At 42.8% G+C, this 16,962-nt stretch overlaps 1 protein-coding gene across 3 annotated transcripts in view; it reads left to right on the forward strand.

The window, feature by feature from the left end:
• Nucleotides 1–16,962, forward strand: part of OS9 (OS9 endoplasmic reticulum lectin) — a 67,342-nt gene that overhangs the window by 25,443 nt on the left and 24,937 nt on the right. For all 3 annotated transcript variants that reach the window (XM_083169408.1, XM_083169410.1, XM_083169409.1), the window contains exons 8-9: nucleotides 1,738–1,880; nucleotides 4,851–4,887. In XM_083169408.1, the coding sequence (XP_083025534.1) occupies nucleotides 1,738–1,880; nucleotides 4,851–4,887 (180 nt within the window). The remainder of the gene's footprint in view (nucleotides 1–1,737; nucleotides 1,881–4,850; nucleotides 4,888–16,962) is intronic.

The following is a 16,962-nucleotide window of genomic DNA, read 5'->3' on the forward strand; positions in this document are numbered from 1 at the left end:
TATGTTTTAATATCCCCCTCTGGTCCTATGGGTGATCCTGACCCGAAGGTTGAACCTGATGCCTTTCCAACCTCTGACTTACCCCCCCCGTCCTGCGTTAGGAAGTGGGGTAGCATTCAATAAATTGCATATTAAAGGAGCGCATGCAATGTATCACACGTGATCCTGCCGATTTGCGTTTCATTCATTTTGCTATTTTGGAAAAAAGTAGTATCTTTAATTTGGCATATGCTTTAGTTTTGCTATAAGTTGGATACGAGCATTCAACTAATTTGGGGGGGGGGTGCTGTGATTAGAGTAGCCAAGTCATGTAAACATTTACCTGTAACTGCAAATGTTCTGGAACAACAAAATATTCATGTGCTGTAAAATTCTTGTCTCCTTTTACAATTGTTATAATTTAATGTGATAACATTGTATTTCCAATAGAAATATCCTTAAAAAATGAATGAATAAAAAAAAATAATCTATAAACAAACTTTTATTCCTGATCCATATATAAATCTTGTCGCACACCTTTTGTATAGCAAAAAATGCTTTTGAATTTTTCTACTGTTAGGGTTTTTAATTTATGCAAATGTGAGCGTACTTGAAATGCACTTTAATGTAAACAAAGATGATGGAAATTCTCAGTAAAAATATTTTATTAATACCCTAAACGATTAATAATATTGATAATAATAATGAATAAAAACAGGTGTGAAATAAAAGCAATAATGGTAAATGAAATATACAGTGGACCTGGACCAATGGTAGTGGATGATGGTAAGTCCCGTTCCTATTTTGCCTCCTACAAAAAAACAACATGGTACTAAATAATTATGGTGTGGTTAGTTTTCAAAAGTTAACTTCAGAAAGGTTACTTTTGATAAAGCTGTACCCCAAACAGAGAAACGCGTCAGTAGGAGCCAGTGGGGCCCCACCATTTCCAACCTTGACTGTTGCTTTACCTGAACCAGCCAGCCTACCTATTCCAACCTTGAATTACATTTGTGCTCCCACTTTTGCACTCACACTGCACCTAGTGAGGACACCTGCTGCACATACCATCATATGCGGATTACAAGCCTCCAGGGGTTGTGTGGTGATTATTACCTCTCTGAAGCTAACTTTTGAAAACTAACCACACCATAATTATTTGGTACTACTGTTTTCCAAAGATGGCAAAATAGGAACTGGACTTACCATCATCTACGACCATTGGTCCAGGTCCACTGCATAATCCATTTAGCAATATTGCTTTTATTTCACACCTCTATTTTTTAATTATTATTGTTATTAATAATATTATTTTAATTTATTATTAATAGTTAGTGCAGGGGTGGCCAAACCGGTCCTTGAGATCTACCAACGGTCCATGTTTTCCAGATCACCTAGCTGGTGCACAGCTGTAGTCAATACTAACGGTCACATTTTAAAAACTGCTGCATTCATTCCTACTATAGCTCCACAGGTTGCCTGGAAAACATGCACCGTTGGTAGATCTTGAGGACAGGTCTGGCCACCCCTGGTTTAGTGTGTTAATAAAATATTTTTACAAAGAAATTCCCAAGCACCTGAAAACGTGGGGATTTTCGAGCGTAACAATAGGATAGGTGTTTTTTTTCCCCATTTAATTAACCTGCAATTAGACAAAGCCAGATAAATGAAGTAGACCTTTTGTGTTTGGCACACTCACTTTTACCCTTAACTTTTTAGAGTTCATTATGATTTGTAGATTTTATATTTTGTATTTAGTGATGGAATCCCCTATTGAGTCTGAGATCACGGAAGATGTCGATGGTGTTAATGGGGAGCAAGAAGACGAAGAGACTGATATGTGGAATAAACTAATCCAGTCACAAAACGCAGATACCCAACCTTCAGATACTGACACTATGGTAAAGCCTATAGTAGCTGTTGCACAAGTACTCGTAGGTATATGAAGACATTATACATCTCATGATTTTAAGACACTCGAGCAAACTAGACATAGGGTTATTGGGCTGCGTGAATTTGCAGAGGTTTGCGATCCGATAGCCTCTGTCCAGACAGAGGGCAGTATTCAATGAGAAAAATTCGCTGTGATTTCTGGAGAGTTTGTGCTTTTCACGCAGTGGAGAGAGGTTTTTTTTCTCCAAAGGCGAGCCACCCTATTCAATGTGAAATATTCTCCGTCTTTCTAAGTGATTCTCGCCGTCTCTCTCCGTGTAGAAATTCTCCATCTTTTGATGGAGAGCAGGAATGTGAACTTTTAAACTAAAAGGGTGTTTTTTTTAATTTTGGTGTCAAAAAATCTGGGTTTTTTTTCTGTGAAGGGCCATGTTATTTTTATTCATGTGCCTATAGCACATGAATATATATTTAATTTTTTAAAAAAATATTTTTTTACATTTTTTTTTTTTTTTTTTTTTTTTTTTTTTTTACACAGTGCAGCCAGCAGGGGGCCGGAGCGCTCGAGCCGCTCATTAGATATTCATATATTCACTGCACCCGAAGCACGTTCGGGTACAGTGAATACTGGGTCCCCCGCTGGCTATAGGGGGGGCAGCCTGTGCTGCCTGGGTCCAGGGGAGCCCTGCTCCCCACCCCATATCCCCTGCAGCAGCCAAGAGAGACTTTAATCTCTCTTGGCTGCTACGTCCCCCGGCTCCCTGACAGCTCCCTGACAGCTCCCTGCCGCGGACGCTCGTCCGCTGCAGGGGTTAAGACTCGCCGCGAGTGGCGGCGAGTCTTAAAAACGTTGAATAGTGGGAGCAGGAGTGGCAGCGAGCCCTCCGGAACACGGAGAGTGCACGGCGAGCAAAAAAAAATGCTCGCCGTGCACGGAGAATATTTTCATTGAATACTGCCCAGAGAGACAACCTTCCCTGTTTAAGTTAGCACATTGACTTGCAGTGTAGTGATCCATTCACAACTCGCTCACCATCTAATGATTTTTCCAATCTTTGAAAGTGTGCATAACTCTGACCCTTCCACCAGTCTGCGGCAGAGACCGGCTGATCGGGGCCGGAGCAGACATCCCACACCCTCCCTTAAACAGCTGGGCACGCCAATGGTTCTTTTCAATCCATTCGTAGGTGCAGTCATTCGATAATCATTAGGCTTGTGAATTCGCACGCAGTGATCAGGTCTTTATAACCCCTATACTGTAGTTCACTGTATTGAACATACTTTCAAAAAAGTCTGGAAAAGCAAAGTCTGAAACAATGTTTCTGAAAAAAATATTGTTGCAATATACAATAGTTATGAGCACACCACTCATTAACTTACAGGTTGTAATCTAGAACATCCCAGGAGTAGGGATTGATGTATCAATTGACGTAATTGGAGATGGTCATGACCACTTCCACATTGGTCAGAATAGACGTAGTGGAAAATAAATGATTGTAGTTCTGTTCATCATACAATTCTTCGTTGTGTAGGTTATTGCAAAATAGTCATTGATATGGGAGACTTGAATAAAGTAATATCACTAGGGAGATATTTGCTTTATCGATTATCCCTTATCCAAAATGCTCGGGACCAGGAGAATTTTGGGTAATGGATAATTCCGTATTTCGGAATATTTTAATGATATATTTTGAAGTATCTTGCATGTATGCTGCATAAACACATCAACCACAAGAAATACACACAAATATATTTTACGTGTGTACAATCTCAGATATTGAATTTTAATGCTAAGCAATCATTTTCTTGCACATATATAGTGCCAGTTACATATAATGTTCTCATTAGTGTCAGTTACAGATGTCCCAGTAGTGCCAGGACATATCATGTCCTCAGTAGTGCTGGTACAAATGTCCCAGTAGTGCCAGGACATATCATGTCCTCAGTAGTGCTGTTACAGATGTCCCAGTAGTGCCAGGACATATCATGTCCTCAGTAGTGCTGTTACAAATGTACCCAGTAATTTCTTTTTTTTTTAGCACATTTTTTTTTTTTTTCCACTTTCTGGAATGTATGGTTCAGAATAATTTGGATACGGGATACTCAACCTGTACTTCTATAGTATAAATTAGTTTCAATGTAATGTTCTGCAGATAATATATATGTGATAAGAGGGACTAGACTTTATAATCAGGGCAGTATAAAGAAGGAACACTATATTTGTTGTCAGTGTAATCTATCACAGCCACAATCAAATCCTCATTCTATCATCTAAGGAATATAGCCAGAATCAAGCACTTAATTCCCTCAGAAGACCTGCCTAAAGTCATGCATGCATTTATATCATCATGCCTAGACTACTGCAATGCTCTCTACCTGGGTCTCCCAGCAAAAGAATTGCGCCGCTTGCAGCTGGTACAAAATGCAGCCACCAGACTATTAACTAACCAGCCCTGCTCCTGTCACATAACGTCCCCTAACTTCAGTTAGCCATTCACTGGCTACCTGAAATGGCGAATTGTTTTCAAGATTCGCTTGCTCTCTTTCAAGGCCCTACATGACCAGGGCCCAAGGTACCTGCAGCAGCTTCTGATTCCTTACTGTCCTACTCAATTACCATGGAAGAAGGACTAATAACCGTACCCAGAATTTCCCTGAATTCATCTGGGGATCGAGCTTTCAACTTTGTTGCTCCAACTCTATGGAACTCTCTTCCTCGCACAGTGCGAGAAGCCCCCACTGTAGAATCCTTTAAAAATAGACTAAAGACATAATTATTTACTCAAGCAATTTACTGATATCTACTGTTAAGCTTGTTGTATATTTTGAGCTGTAAAGACTATGGTAAAGCACTTTGAGTCCTATTGGGAGAAAATGGCTATTATTATTATTATTATTATTATTATTATTATTATTATTATTATTATTATTATTATTATATAGCAATATTCCTCACCTAATTTTCTCTTTGTATCTAGCAAAATGCACTCGCCACTCCAGCCGAGGAACAACCAGGTCAGTACCTACAATGCTGTAACATGAAATTACTTTCACGCACATTGTACCACACTAAATGGTTGCCTGTATGTTATAATTATTAATTACTTTCAGTCATGAACATGATGACTACCAGCTCTTGTTTTGGGTAGATGACGTTCAACACCTTAATAAAGACTATTGTAGTTCAATGACTTGCTTGGTCTGTGAAATCATTCTGAAGACGTGTGTACAGACGTCTAGCCCCAATACGCCGCACAGCAGGAGATGCCTGACCGGACCCGAGCTGCTCTGCTAGCAATTTTTTTTGCTACACGAATATATATATATATATATATATATATATATATATATATATATATATATATATATATATATATATATATATATATATATATATATATATATATATATATATATATATATATATAGTACTTATGTAGTATCTGGGCTGCCGATTTCTAAATCGGGTACATCGCATCGCATCGCATCGCATGCGACCATCGGATGCGATGCGATGACCCGATTTTTCCATAGGAATCAATGTTAAAATGGACTGAGTCCATTTTAACATGGAATTCAATGGGAAAAAGGGGTACTTTTCATACCCCTACTATCCAAGTGGGCATGGAGTTGGATATAAACCTGTGGCGAGCGTAGCGAGCCACCAAGCCCGAAGCGTAGCGAGCCCTGCGAGGGGACACAGAATACCGAGCCCGAAGCGTGGCGAGCGGACGGTATTCTGTGTCCCCTCGCAGGGCTCGCTACGCTTCGGGCTTGGTGGCTCGCTACGCTCGCCACAGGTTTATATCCAACTCCATGCCCACTTGGATAGTAGGGGTATGAAAAGTACCCCTTTTTCCCATTGAATTCCATGTTAAAATGGACTCAGTCCATTTTAACATTGATTCCTATGGAAAAATCGGGTCATCGCATCCGATGGTCGCATGCGATGCGATATCGCATCGCATCTGATTGTATGCCTTAACTTAAGGCATACAATCAAAAAATCGGCAGCCCAGATACTACATAAGTACTATATATATATATATATATATATATATATATATATATATATATATATATATATATATTATATATATATTATATATATATTATATATTATATATTATATATTATATATTATATATTATATATTATATATTATATATTATATATTATATATATATATATATATATATATATATATATATATATATATATATATATATATATATATATATATATATATATATATATATATATATATATATATATATATATATTTCTCTTTCAATGGTCCTGTGACACAGCTCAACACTGGGATGTAGGAGGGTCCGAAGGAGCCAGGCACCTATCCTAAAGCTTTTAGAGGGTAGGCTCCTCCCCTACTGCATCCTGGACTCTTCAGTTCGTGTTAGGTGCCCACTGGAGTGGGTGCTATTCTAAAGAGCTGCAGGAGCAGCTGAAGAATTAGAGTAGTTAGGTTTTTTTTATTATTTTATTAATTATACTCTAGCTAGGTAGGCACAGTGTGAGGATTCTCATAGTGAATCCTCACACTGCTAGCGCAGCAGGAGCTGGCAGAAGCGCGTCCTGTCAGCTCACTGTGCACAAGGGAGACGCTGTCTGGCCTCCCTGTGCAGCGCTTACAGCTTCTTTTTTAGAAGCTGCCTGGGCTCCGGAGTGTCCTGAAACCGGCTTCACGTTTAGGTGAGGATCATGGGGGACAGGCGCTCCGTGATGGCGGCGGCCATTTTATGCGGAGCTTACACGCTGAGCTCCTATATGAGAGGACAGCAGCGTTGTTACAGGCATGTTCCAAGTGGTCCCCAGTCGAGGGGGAGATACTGGAACTAGGAAATCCTACCTAGGGAGCGGCTGACTGGGGGTGGCTGGCGCCAAAAGTCACGGACCCCGCAGCAGCAGGGGCTTTGGTCTCTTCCCTCACTCTGTGTTTGGCGCCTTTCAGAACGCTTGCAGCGGAACTGAGCTGGCTTACAGATCCTATTAGAGTGTTTGGATTTCCTGGGCATCGTTTCCCCGCATCTGTAACCAACAGACAGCTAAGTGACTGAGTGCATTAAACCTGTATAATCGCTGGTACATTGTATGCACTGTATATATATATATCACTTTTCATCATGTCTGAGCAACATGCTGTGGTTTTGGGGGAGGGAGCACTTATTGCACTGAGCGCGTGTAATGTATGCACACAGAAATTTGTCCCTGAGCAGATGGCCAAGGGGGGCTTATGTAACACTTGCGCTGCTGTGAGACCCATGGGGAGTGCACCTTAGAGGGCAGAGCAGATTGAACCCACGTGGGCCATTGCCCTAGGCAGGTCAGTGAACGCTTTGGTGCAGCTACTGGACAGACAGAGTGATGGCTTGGTAGAATCTCAGAGACCTATGCCATCATCTCAGCAGTCCTCTGGCTTCTTGCCTCTTACCCAGGCAGATCCTGCCTTTATTCAGGTGATGCAGGATACTGCTAGGGGGATCAACAGGTTTAGTGAGATACTAGACAAGATTGATGTTGATGTTGCAGGGACACCTAAAAGGTCTTATGCTATGCCTACATTGGTAGATGAGGAGGAGGAGGGAGCGTATACTGACATCCCCTGGGATCAGGGTGATGATTTTGAAGAGATCTCTTCTGCAGGAGTAGAGGATCTTATTGTAGCTGTGAAACAGGCTTTGAAACTGTCAGTGGAGGATAAAACTCCTGCTAAAGGTGTGTTTAAGCGACAGCGTAAGGAGGCTGTTACCTTTCCTTCGGATGAAGGTTTACAGGAATTGTTGGAAGGGGCTTGGAAAACCCCTGATAAGAGGCTGCAAATGCCTAAGAGATTCCTTAGTCTGTACCCCATGCCGGAGTCTCATGCGGAGCTCTGGGAAAAGGTGCCAGTTGTGGATGCTTCAGTGGCACGTTTGTCCAAGGCTACTGTTTTACCAGTACAGGGCGGTGCAGCTTTTAAAGATCCTGTGGATAAAAAGCTGGAGGGTAACCTCAAGGCTATTTTTGAAGGGGTGGGATTCACCCTACGCCCTCTTATTGCTTCAGCCTGGGTCTCTAAGGCCATGATTGAGTGGGCTGGTGAATTATGGACCATGCTGCAGGCTGACTCTGGTGTATTGCTGCTGGCGGAGAAACTTAAGGCAGCTGCAGAGTATGTGGTAGAAGCAGAGGAGGAAGCACTTAAAATGGCAACCAGAGTGTCCACAGTGTCGATTAATGCCAGGAGAGTGCTCTGGCTTAAGGCCTGGGAAGCGGACAATGAGTCCAAAAAGGCCCTAGAAACGTTAGCTTTCAAAGGAAAGTTGTTATTTGGGTCAGAATTAGAGGAAATAATTAAGCAGGCCACGGGCGGCAAAAGTACATTTTTGCCGGCTCCCACGGCTAAGCAGGCATCCAGATTTTCTGCCTTTAGGCCGTCCTTTCGGCCCTCCCCTAGAGGTGGTGCGTCCTTTCGAGGACAGTCATTCAGGGGGAAGTTTCAGTCCTCTAGGGGCAAGACCCCGAAGTCCAAGTTTGGTTCCTTTCACAAGAAGCCTGCCACCAAAGGAGAGGACAAACCCTCCGCATGACTGTCGGGATTTGCCCAACAGTGATAAAGGTGGGGGGGGCGTCTCTCACATTTCAGGGACGCATGGGCTTCTCTAGACCAGGATGCCTGGGTGTTAGACATTATAGCCCAGGGCTACAAAATTCCTTTCAGAGGTCTGCCTCCGAAAAGGTTTATCCCCACATCCTTGCCAAAGGAAGCGTGGTTGCGTACAGCTCTTGTGAGAGCAGCTCACTCCCTATTAGAGAAAGGGGTGGTTTCTCCGGTTCCCAGGGCAGTGTGGAAGAAAGGCTTTTACTCCACTCTGTTTCTGGTGCCCAAACCAGACGGGTCTTTCAGACCAATACTAAATTTGAAGTCTTTAAATGTCCATTTATGGGTAGACCACTTCAAAATGGAGTCTCTACAGTCGGTGCTCCTGAGCCTAGACCAGGGAGAATTTTTGGCATCCATGGATGTCCAGGATGCATATCTGCATGTGCCTATACACCCAGAGCATCAGGCATTATTGAGGTTTGCAATAGGAGACCTGCACTTACAGTTCAAGGCGTTGCCCTTTGGTCTGGCCACCGCGCCAAGGGTATTCACAAAGATAATGTCAGTGATGGCGGCTGTGCTGAGGCTCAGGGGAATCACAGTGATACCTTATTTGGACGACCTGCTGTTCAAAGCAGAGTCAGCAGCCATGCTTTAGAATCATTTGGCAGAAGCCATCAGTTTTTTGCAGGCTCACGGCTGGATTTTAAACTTGCAGAAATCTCAGTTGGTACCATCACAGAGGCTCCAATTCTTGGGAGTTATTCTGGATACCCATCTTCATCGGGTATTTCTCCCGGAGGTAAAGGCCAGGGATCTGGTCGCCTTAGTACAGGAGACTCTCAGCGCTCGGAGCATTTCTGTATGGAGGTGCCTCAAGCTGCTGGGGAAAATGGTGGCGTCATTCAAGACGCTGCAATTTGCCAGGTTCCACTCTCGGGTGTTCCAATGGAACATTTTGACGGCTTGGTCAGGAAACACACAGACCATGAAGTCGGAGCTGATAGTGCTGTCTTCGGACACTCGAGACTCCTTGAAATGGTGGACAGAAGTGGACTCCCTTCAATGGGGTCGGTCATTGCAGGCCTGGAACTGGCTAGTGGTTACTACCGACGCCAGCCTCAGGGGCTGGGGGGCAGTAGTCTTGGACCTCAGGCTGCAGGGCTTGTGGACTGCAGAGGAGTCGGCTCTACCGATCAACATCTTGGAGCTGAGAGCTGTCTGGAAAGTGATTTCCTTGGCGGGAGACAGGTTACTGAACCTCCCTTTAAGGATTCAGACCGACAATGCCACAGCTGTGGCGTATCTGAATCATCAGGGAGGTACACGCAGCAAATTGGCCATGTGGGAGGTGTCCAGAATCTTCCTATGGGCGGAACAGAATGTTCCAGCTGTATCAGCTATATTCATACCAGGAGTGGAGAATATAGAAGCCGATTTCCTGAGCAGGGAGGAGCTCAAGGAAGGGGAATGGAGCTTACACCCGCAGGTGTTTCAGCAGATCACCTTGAGGTGGGGAACTCCGGATGTGGACCTGATGGCATCCAGGTTCGGTTCAACCATCAAGTACCCAGGTTCTATGCCAGAACGAGGGATCCACTAGCGGAGGCAGTGGATGCCATGACTATCCCCTGGGAGGGGAATCTTCTTTATGCCTTTCCACCAGTACCAATGATGGCGAGACTTTTAAAGAAAATATAAGGACAGAAGGTTCCGGTGATCTTAGTGGCCCCAGATTGGCCAAGGAGGTCCTGGTATTCGAGACTTCAGAGGTTGTCTGTGGACTCATGGCATCTACCTCTGAGGCCAGACCTTCTAAGACAAGGTCCATTCAATCACCTGGATTCAGCTCGATTAATTTTGACGGCCTAGCTATTGAAACCGCCATTTTGAAAAGAAAAGGTTTTTCTGATGCAGTGGTGCATACTATGATTAAAGCCAGGAAATCTGTGTCCTCTGCAAATTATTACATGGAGTATGGAAAACTTACATTAGATGGTGTGAGAGACGGAAGTCACACACCTCATTTTAAATTATCAAAGATGATGGAATTTTTACAAGATGGTTTCTCATCGGGCCTAAGCCTTCAGTCATTGAAGGTGCAGATCTCGGCCTTGTCCATCTATTTTCAGAAGAGGATAGCCATTTTACCGGAAATCCAGACATTTTTACAGTGGGTATCTAGGTTGAAACCTCCATACAAGCAACCAGTAGCGCCTTGGGACTTGTCACTGGTTTTGGAATGCCTTCAGAAGGCACCCTTTGAACCTTTGAGGTCGGCGGACCTTAAGTTTCTCACATGGAAGCTGGTGTTCTTGTTGGCAGTGGCATCAGCTAAAAGGGTGTCAGAGTTAGGAGCTTTGTCATGCAGATCTCCTTTCTTAATTTTTCATGACGATAGGGCGGTCCTGAGGACAGTGCCTCAGTTTTTACCGAAGGTAGTCTCTGCCTTCCATTTAAATCAGGAGATAATTCTACCTGTGTTTCAACCCCCAGAGGGTTCTAAGAAAAGGGACAAGTTGAAGAGTTTGGATGTTGTGCGTGCTTTACGCATCTATGTGGACAGAGTAAAGAGTGTCAGAAAGACAGACACATTGTTGGTATTGTATGACATACAAAAAATTGGTTGGCCTGCATCTAAGCAGACTATTGCTAGGTGGTTGCGATCTGTGATAGCTTTTGCATACACCAAACTGTACCAGCCAGAATAAATGCGCATACCACCAGGTCGGTTGCCACCTCTTGGGCGGTTCGACATGGGGCAACAGCTGAGCAGGTTTGCAGGGCTGCCACTTGGTCATCTGTTCATACCTTTGCCAAATTCTATAGATTCCATGAGTTCGCATCGGAGGACGCATCATTCGGGCGAGCAGTGATGAGAGCTGCAGACCTGAGCGTACCCACCCAAAGGACCGGCTCTGGAACATCCCAGTGTTGAGCTGTGTCACCAGGACCATTGAAAGAGAAAAAGGGATTTTTGTAAGAACTTACCGTTCGAATCCCTTTCTCTGATATGGTCCTGGTGACACAGCGATCCCTCCCTTACGCTCAGTAAGTATGCCAGAAGTTTCATGATGATTCATGTTAAAATGGTTAAAAGTTAACAGTTAACAGTTATTGTTATAAAATGTGCATATAATATGTGCAGGCGTTTGTACTGAGTTAATGTATTCCAGTGGCTTTGAAAGATTGAACTGAAGAGTCCAGGATGCAGTAGGGGAGGAGCCTACCCTCTAAAAGCTTTAGGATAGGTGCCTGGCTCCTTCGGACCCTCCTACATCCCAGTGTTGAGCTGTGTCGCCAGGACCATATCAGAGAAAGGGATTCGAACGGTACGTTCTTACAAAAATCCCTTTATTTATTTTTATATATATATATATATATATATATATTTTGTATCCAAGGGTCCGGCACTCCCAACAACGGTTGTTAACTGTGGCTGGTGCCTGCACAAAATAATTTTGCAGAGTCCAGTGTAGGTGCGGCACTCAGCGCGAAATGGCAGAAATAATAACAACATCAGTGGTTAAGGACAACGTTTCAGTTGTATTTTTTTCACAACTTTTCTCAAGTCATACAATATAAAACAATACAGAACATACCTTTATAGAAGAACAAACACCCTTGTGACATGTGAAGCCTGGGCGAGACGCACATCCGGCATGGGCACCATGCAGTGACATCATCGCGCTGGCTGAAATCAGTGACAACTAAACAACCATCACCATGGCAACCAACAACGCTGAGGAGAAAAGAGAAAAACAGTCAATGAGTATGTCTGCAGCATGCGTTTCAAACCTGCATGTACAGTAAATAACACATAATATTTAGCATGAAGCAACCAAGCACATATATGAAAAAGGCAGTGGGTGAAGTAGTCATAAGACTGTGCTATCGGTAACACGCTAATGAAGCGCTTTCGTTAAGCCCCCGGGGTGCTATGACATCTAGTCTGTAAATCCACTGAGCTTCTTTTTTACGCAGCAGCAGTGAACGATTACCACCTCTCGGTAGCGGTGGTATCGTGTCAATGATGCGATAGCGCAATGAGTTGATGGGATGATTAAATTCAGCAAAATGCCTAGCGACTGGTTGTTCGCTAGTGCCGGATTGGATGGCTTTACGGATCGCAGAACGATGTGCTGCCATCCGTTCTTTGAACTTGCACTCAGTTTTTCCAATATAGGAAAGCCCGCAAGGGCAAATTAATTGGTAAATCACGTGGTTGGTGTCACAATTGACAGAGTGTTTGATGGCAATCTTGGAGCCGTTTTGGGGATGTGAAAAGGAGGCACCCGGGAGCATGAATTGGCAGGTAACGCACCCACATCTGGTGCAACCTGCTGGTTTGGATTGGAGAAAGGATTTCGAGGCGGTCGTGGTTTTCTGCAGTTTGGATACATCTGCTTTGACTAACCAGTCTTTTAAATTGCGGCCACGGGAATAGCAGGGCATGAGGTTAGTAGTGTTAAATGGCAGAGATGAATCTGACGCTATAACTGGCCAATGTTTTTTGGCTGAGTGCGAAATTGCGGGGGAAGTGACATTGAATTTATTTACCCATGGTATTTTATTACTGGTTTTGGTGGTAAGAGACCGTTTGGTAAGCAGGTTGTCCTGATTAAAAGTGAGGACTTTAGTTTTGGCTTCGGAAAGAAGTTGTCGTGAATAGCCTCTGTTTGCAAATTTAACAATAAGCTCATCAATTTGTTGGATGGCAACAGTCCGGTTGCTATTGATTCGCAAAATGCGAATCATTTGCGAGAAAGGTAAACCGCGTTTGAGACCTGCGGGGTGACAGCTGCTATATTTGAGGGGCTGGTTCCTGTCAGTTGTTTTTTTGTATAATGAGGTGGTAATGCGATTAGCCTGTAAGGTGATAGTGACATCCAAGAAATGCATGACATTTTGATTGAGAGTATAGGTAAATTTTATGGGGCTGATAGATGCATTATGGGTGTCAATCATGGAAGAGAAGGCATCTTTCGATGACGACCAAATAATGAAGATGTCATCTATGTATCTGCCGAAAAAGATTATGTTATGCATGATGTCGACATGTTTATACAATAGATCATCTTCAATCGCATTGACACCCATAATGCATCTATCAGCCCCATAAAATTTACCTATACTCTCAATCAAAATGTCATGCATTTCTTGGATGTCACTATCACCTTACAGGCTAATCGCATTACCACCTCATTATACAAAAAAACAACTGACAGGAACCAGCCCCTCAAATATAGCAGCTGTCACCCCGCAGGTCTCAAACGCGGTTTACCTTTCTCGCAAATGATTCGCATTTTGCGAATCAATAGCAACCGGAATGTTGCCATCCAACAAATTGATGAGCTTATTGTTAAATTTGCAAACAGAGGCTATTCACGACAACTTCTTTCCGAAGCCAAAACTAAAGTCCTCACTTTTAATCAGGACAACCTGCTTACCAAACGGTCTCTTACCACCAAAACCAGTAATAAAATACCATGGGTAAATAAATTCAATGTCACTTCCCCCGCAATTTCGCACTCAGCCAAAAAACATTGGCCAGTTATAGCGTCAGATTCATCTCTGCCATTTAACACTACTAACCTCATGCCCTGCTATTCCCGTGGCCGCAATTTAAAAGACTGGTTAGTCAAAGCAGATGTATCCAAACTGCAGAAAACCACGACCGCCTCGAAATCCTTTCTCCAATCCAAACCAGCAGGTTGCACCAGATGTGGGTGCGTTACCTGCCAATTCATGCTCCCGGGTGCCTCCTTTTCACATCCCCAAAACGGCTCCAAGATTGCCATCAAACACTCTGTCAATTGTGACACCAACCACGTGATTTACCAATTAATTTGCCCTTGCGGGCTTTCCTATATTGGAAAAACTGAGTGCAAGTTCAAAGAACGGATGGCAGCACATCGTTCTGCGATCCGTAAAGCCATCCAATCCGGCACTAGCGAACAACCAGTCGCTAGGCATTTTGCTGAATTTAATCATCCCATCAACTCATTGCGCTATCGCATCATTGACACGATACCACCGCTACCGAGAGGTGGTAATCGTTCACTGCTGCTGCGTAAAAAAGAAGCTCAGTGGATTTACAGACTAGATGTCATAGCACCCCGGGGGCTTAACGAAAGCGCTTCATTAGCGTGTTACCGATAGCACAGTCTTATGACTACTTCACCCACTGCCTTTTTGATATATGTGCTTGGTTGCTTCATGCTAAATATTATGTGTTATTTACTGTACATGCAGGTTTGAAACGCATGCTGCAGACATACTCATTGACTGTTTTTCTCTTTTCTCCTCAGCGTTGTTGGTTGCCATGGTGATGGTTGTTTAGTTATCACTGATTTCAGCCAGCGCGATGATGTCACTGCATGGTGCCCATGCCGGATGTGCGTCTCGCCCAGGCTTCACATGTCACAAGGGTGTTTGTTCTTCTATAAAGGTATGTTCTGTATTGTTTTATATTGTATGACTTGAGAAAAGTTGTAAAAAAAATACAACTGAAACGTTGTCGTTAACCACTGTTGTTGGTATTATTTCTGCCATTTCGCGCTGAGTGCCGCACCTACACTGGAATATATATATATATATATATATATATATATATATATATATATATATATATATATATATATATATATATATATATATATATATATATATATATATATATATATATATATATATATATATATATATATATATATATATATATATATATATATATATATATATTATATATATATATTATATATGGAGAGTATGGGGAGAATCAAGGCGCCTTACAGTAGACTAATATTTCTCAACATCAAGTATGGACGTATATGCAAAAATATACTATAAAAATGTATTTATTACACCAAAATAAAAGAATATAAATATAAAACAAAGGATTTTTTTTGGTATACACTTAATTCATACAATGCACAGAAACAAACACATGACACTTGTACAATGGGTTGGGATGGGCAGTGGGGATGGGAAAGGTAAATTGTAGATGACACGAGAGTGGGAGGTAAATGACAGAAATGGTATTAAAACAATATGAACATATAAGAACAATAGGTCTATCCCCTTTGCTTAAAAAGTATGGTTAGTACTTAGCTGGATATGGGGTATGTGAAAAAAAGTTCAAAGTCTTTTTCGTGGTTGGAGACCTGGAGATAGTGCTGCAGTCTCTTGGCTCAGTGGCAGAAAGGATTGGAGGGTAGTCCCGACGCGTTTCGTCCACTTAAGGACTTCTTCAAAATAAAGAAGAGCGTAAAAAAGCCATGACTGCTGCATCATTCTGCTCTGTATGCAGATTCGCACACGAATAAGAGTTCTCATATTGCATGAATCGACAGTCTCCTCGTGATTCCTAGTCGCATTGCTTTGTAAATGATGAATTTTCAGCAACTAAGATGCCTGGCACTAGCAGAATCTTAGGGAACATGGCGTGGCAAGAGTTTGGTTTGGTGCGACTCCAAAACAGATTTAGGAAAACACTTCTATAATAAGAGAGCTGTTTGTTCTGCAATCCTCTTCTGATGCTTGTACTCAGAGCCAGCCTTAGGCATAGGCAAACTAGGCAATTGCCTAGGGCGTTTGGAATGCCTAGGGGCACCAGCATCTGCTGCTGATTAAAATGATATGCAGCATGCCTATATTCTGTGTGTGAGTGAGGCTGATTCTGCATATGAAATAGTGTATTCATGGAAATCACTGTAACATAGCATTCCGTATGCAGGTACAGCCACAGTCATACACAGAATATAGGCATGCTGCATATTTTAATCATCGGAAGCTCCTTGTGTGTCCTCGTCACATAACAATGCAAATAAGATGAATTTTCAGCAAAAAAGGCACCCAACGTTAGCAGAACAGGCCAGGAGCTGCATGGCCTATTGAGGCAAGATGTATGAGGAAACATCTGTATCCAAGCCGAGGCAGAGGTCACAGTGTTAGCGGCTGTGCGAGTGCTGTCTGCGGGTGGGTTGGTTGTGCAATAGTGTTGGGCATATGTGTAAGGGGCATTATGTGTGTCATGTATAAATGCATTAATAATGTGCGACATATGTGTAACAGTCATTATGTGTGTCATGTGTATAAGGGCATTAATAATGTGCAAAATATGTGTAAGGGGCATTATGTGTATGAAGGGCATTAATAAAGGTTGGCATAATGTGTAAGGGGCATTATGGTTATAAGGACATTAATAATGTGTCATGTGTAAGGGGCTTTACTGTGTGGTATTATCAGGGGTGCCAAGAGAAAGGGGTAGGGGGTACAAATTACCCAGGCCAAAGTCTGATGGAAGGGCCCAGTAGGGGCCCCGGGCCCCCTCCCCTTAAGTGACAGCAGCAGCTGTAGCTCTTCTCCTCTGCCCAGCACACTGCTTTGTGCTGGGTTGCAGTGTGGCCATGGAGGTGGTTAAAATACAATATTTTCTCAGGATTTTTTTCTAAAGTTATAATGTGAATAATGTTTGGAGTAATGTA

Source organism: Crinia signifera, chromosome 2 (assembly GCF_055691185.1).
Source record: "Crinia signifera chromosome 2, ASM5569118v1, whole genome shotgun sequence".
NCBI lineage: Eukaryota > Metazoa > Chordata > Amphibia > Anura > Myobatrachidae > Crinia > Crinia signifera.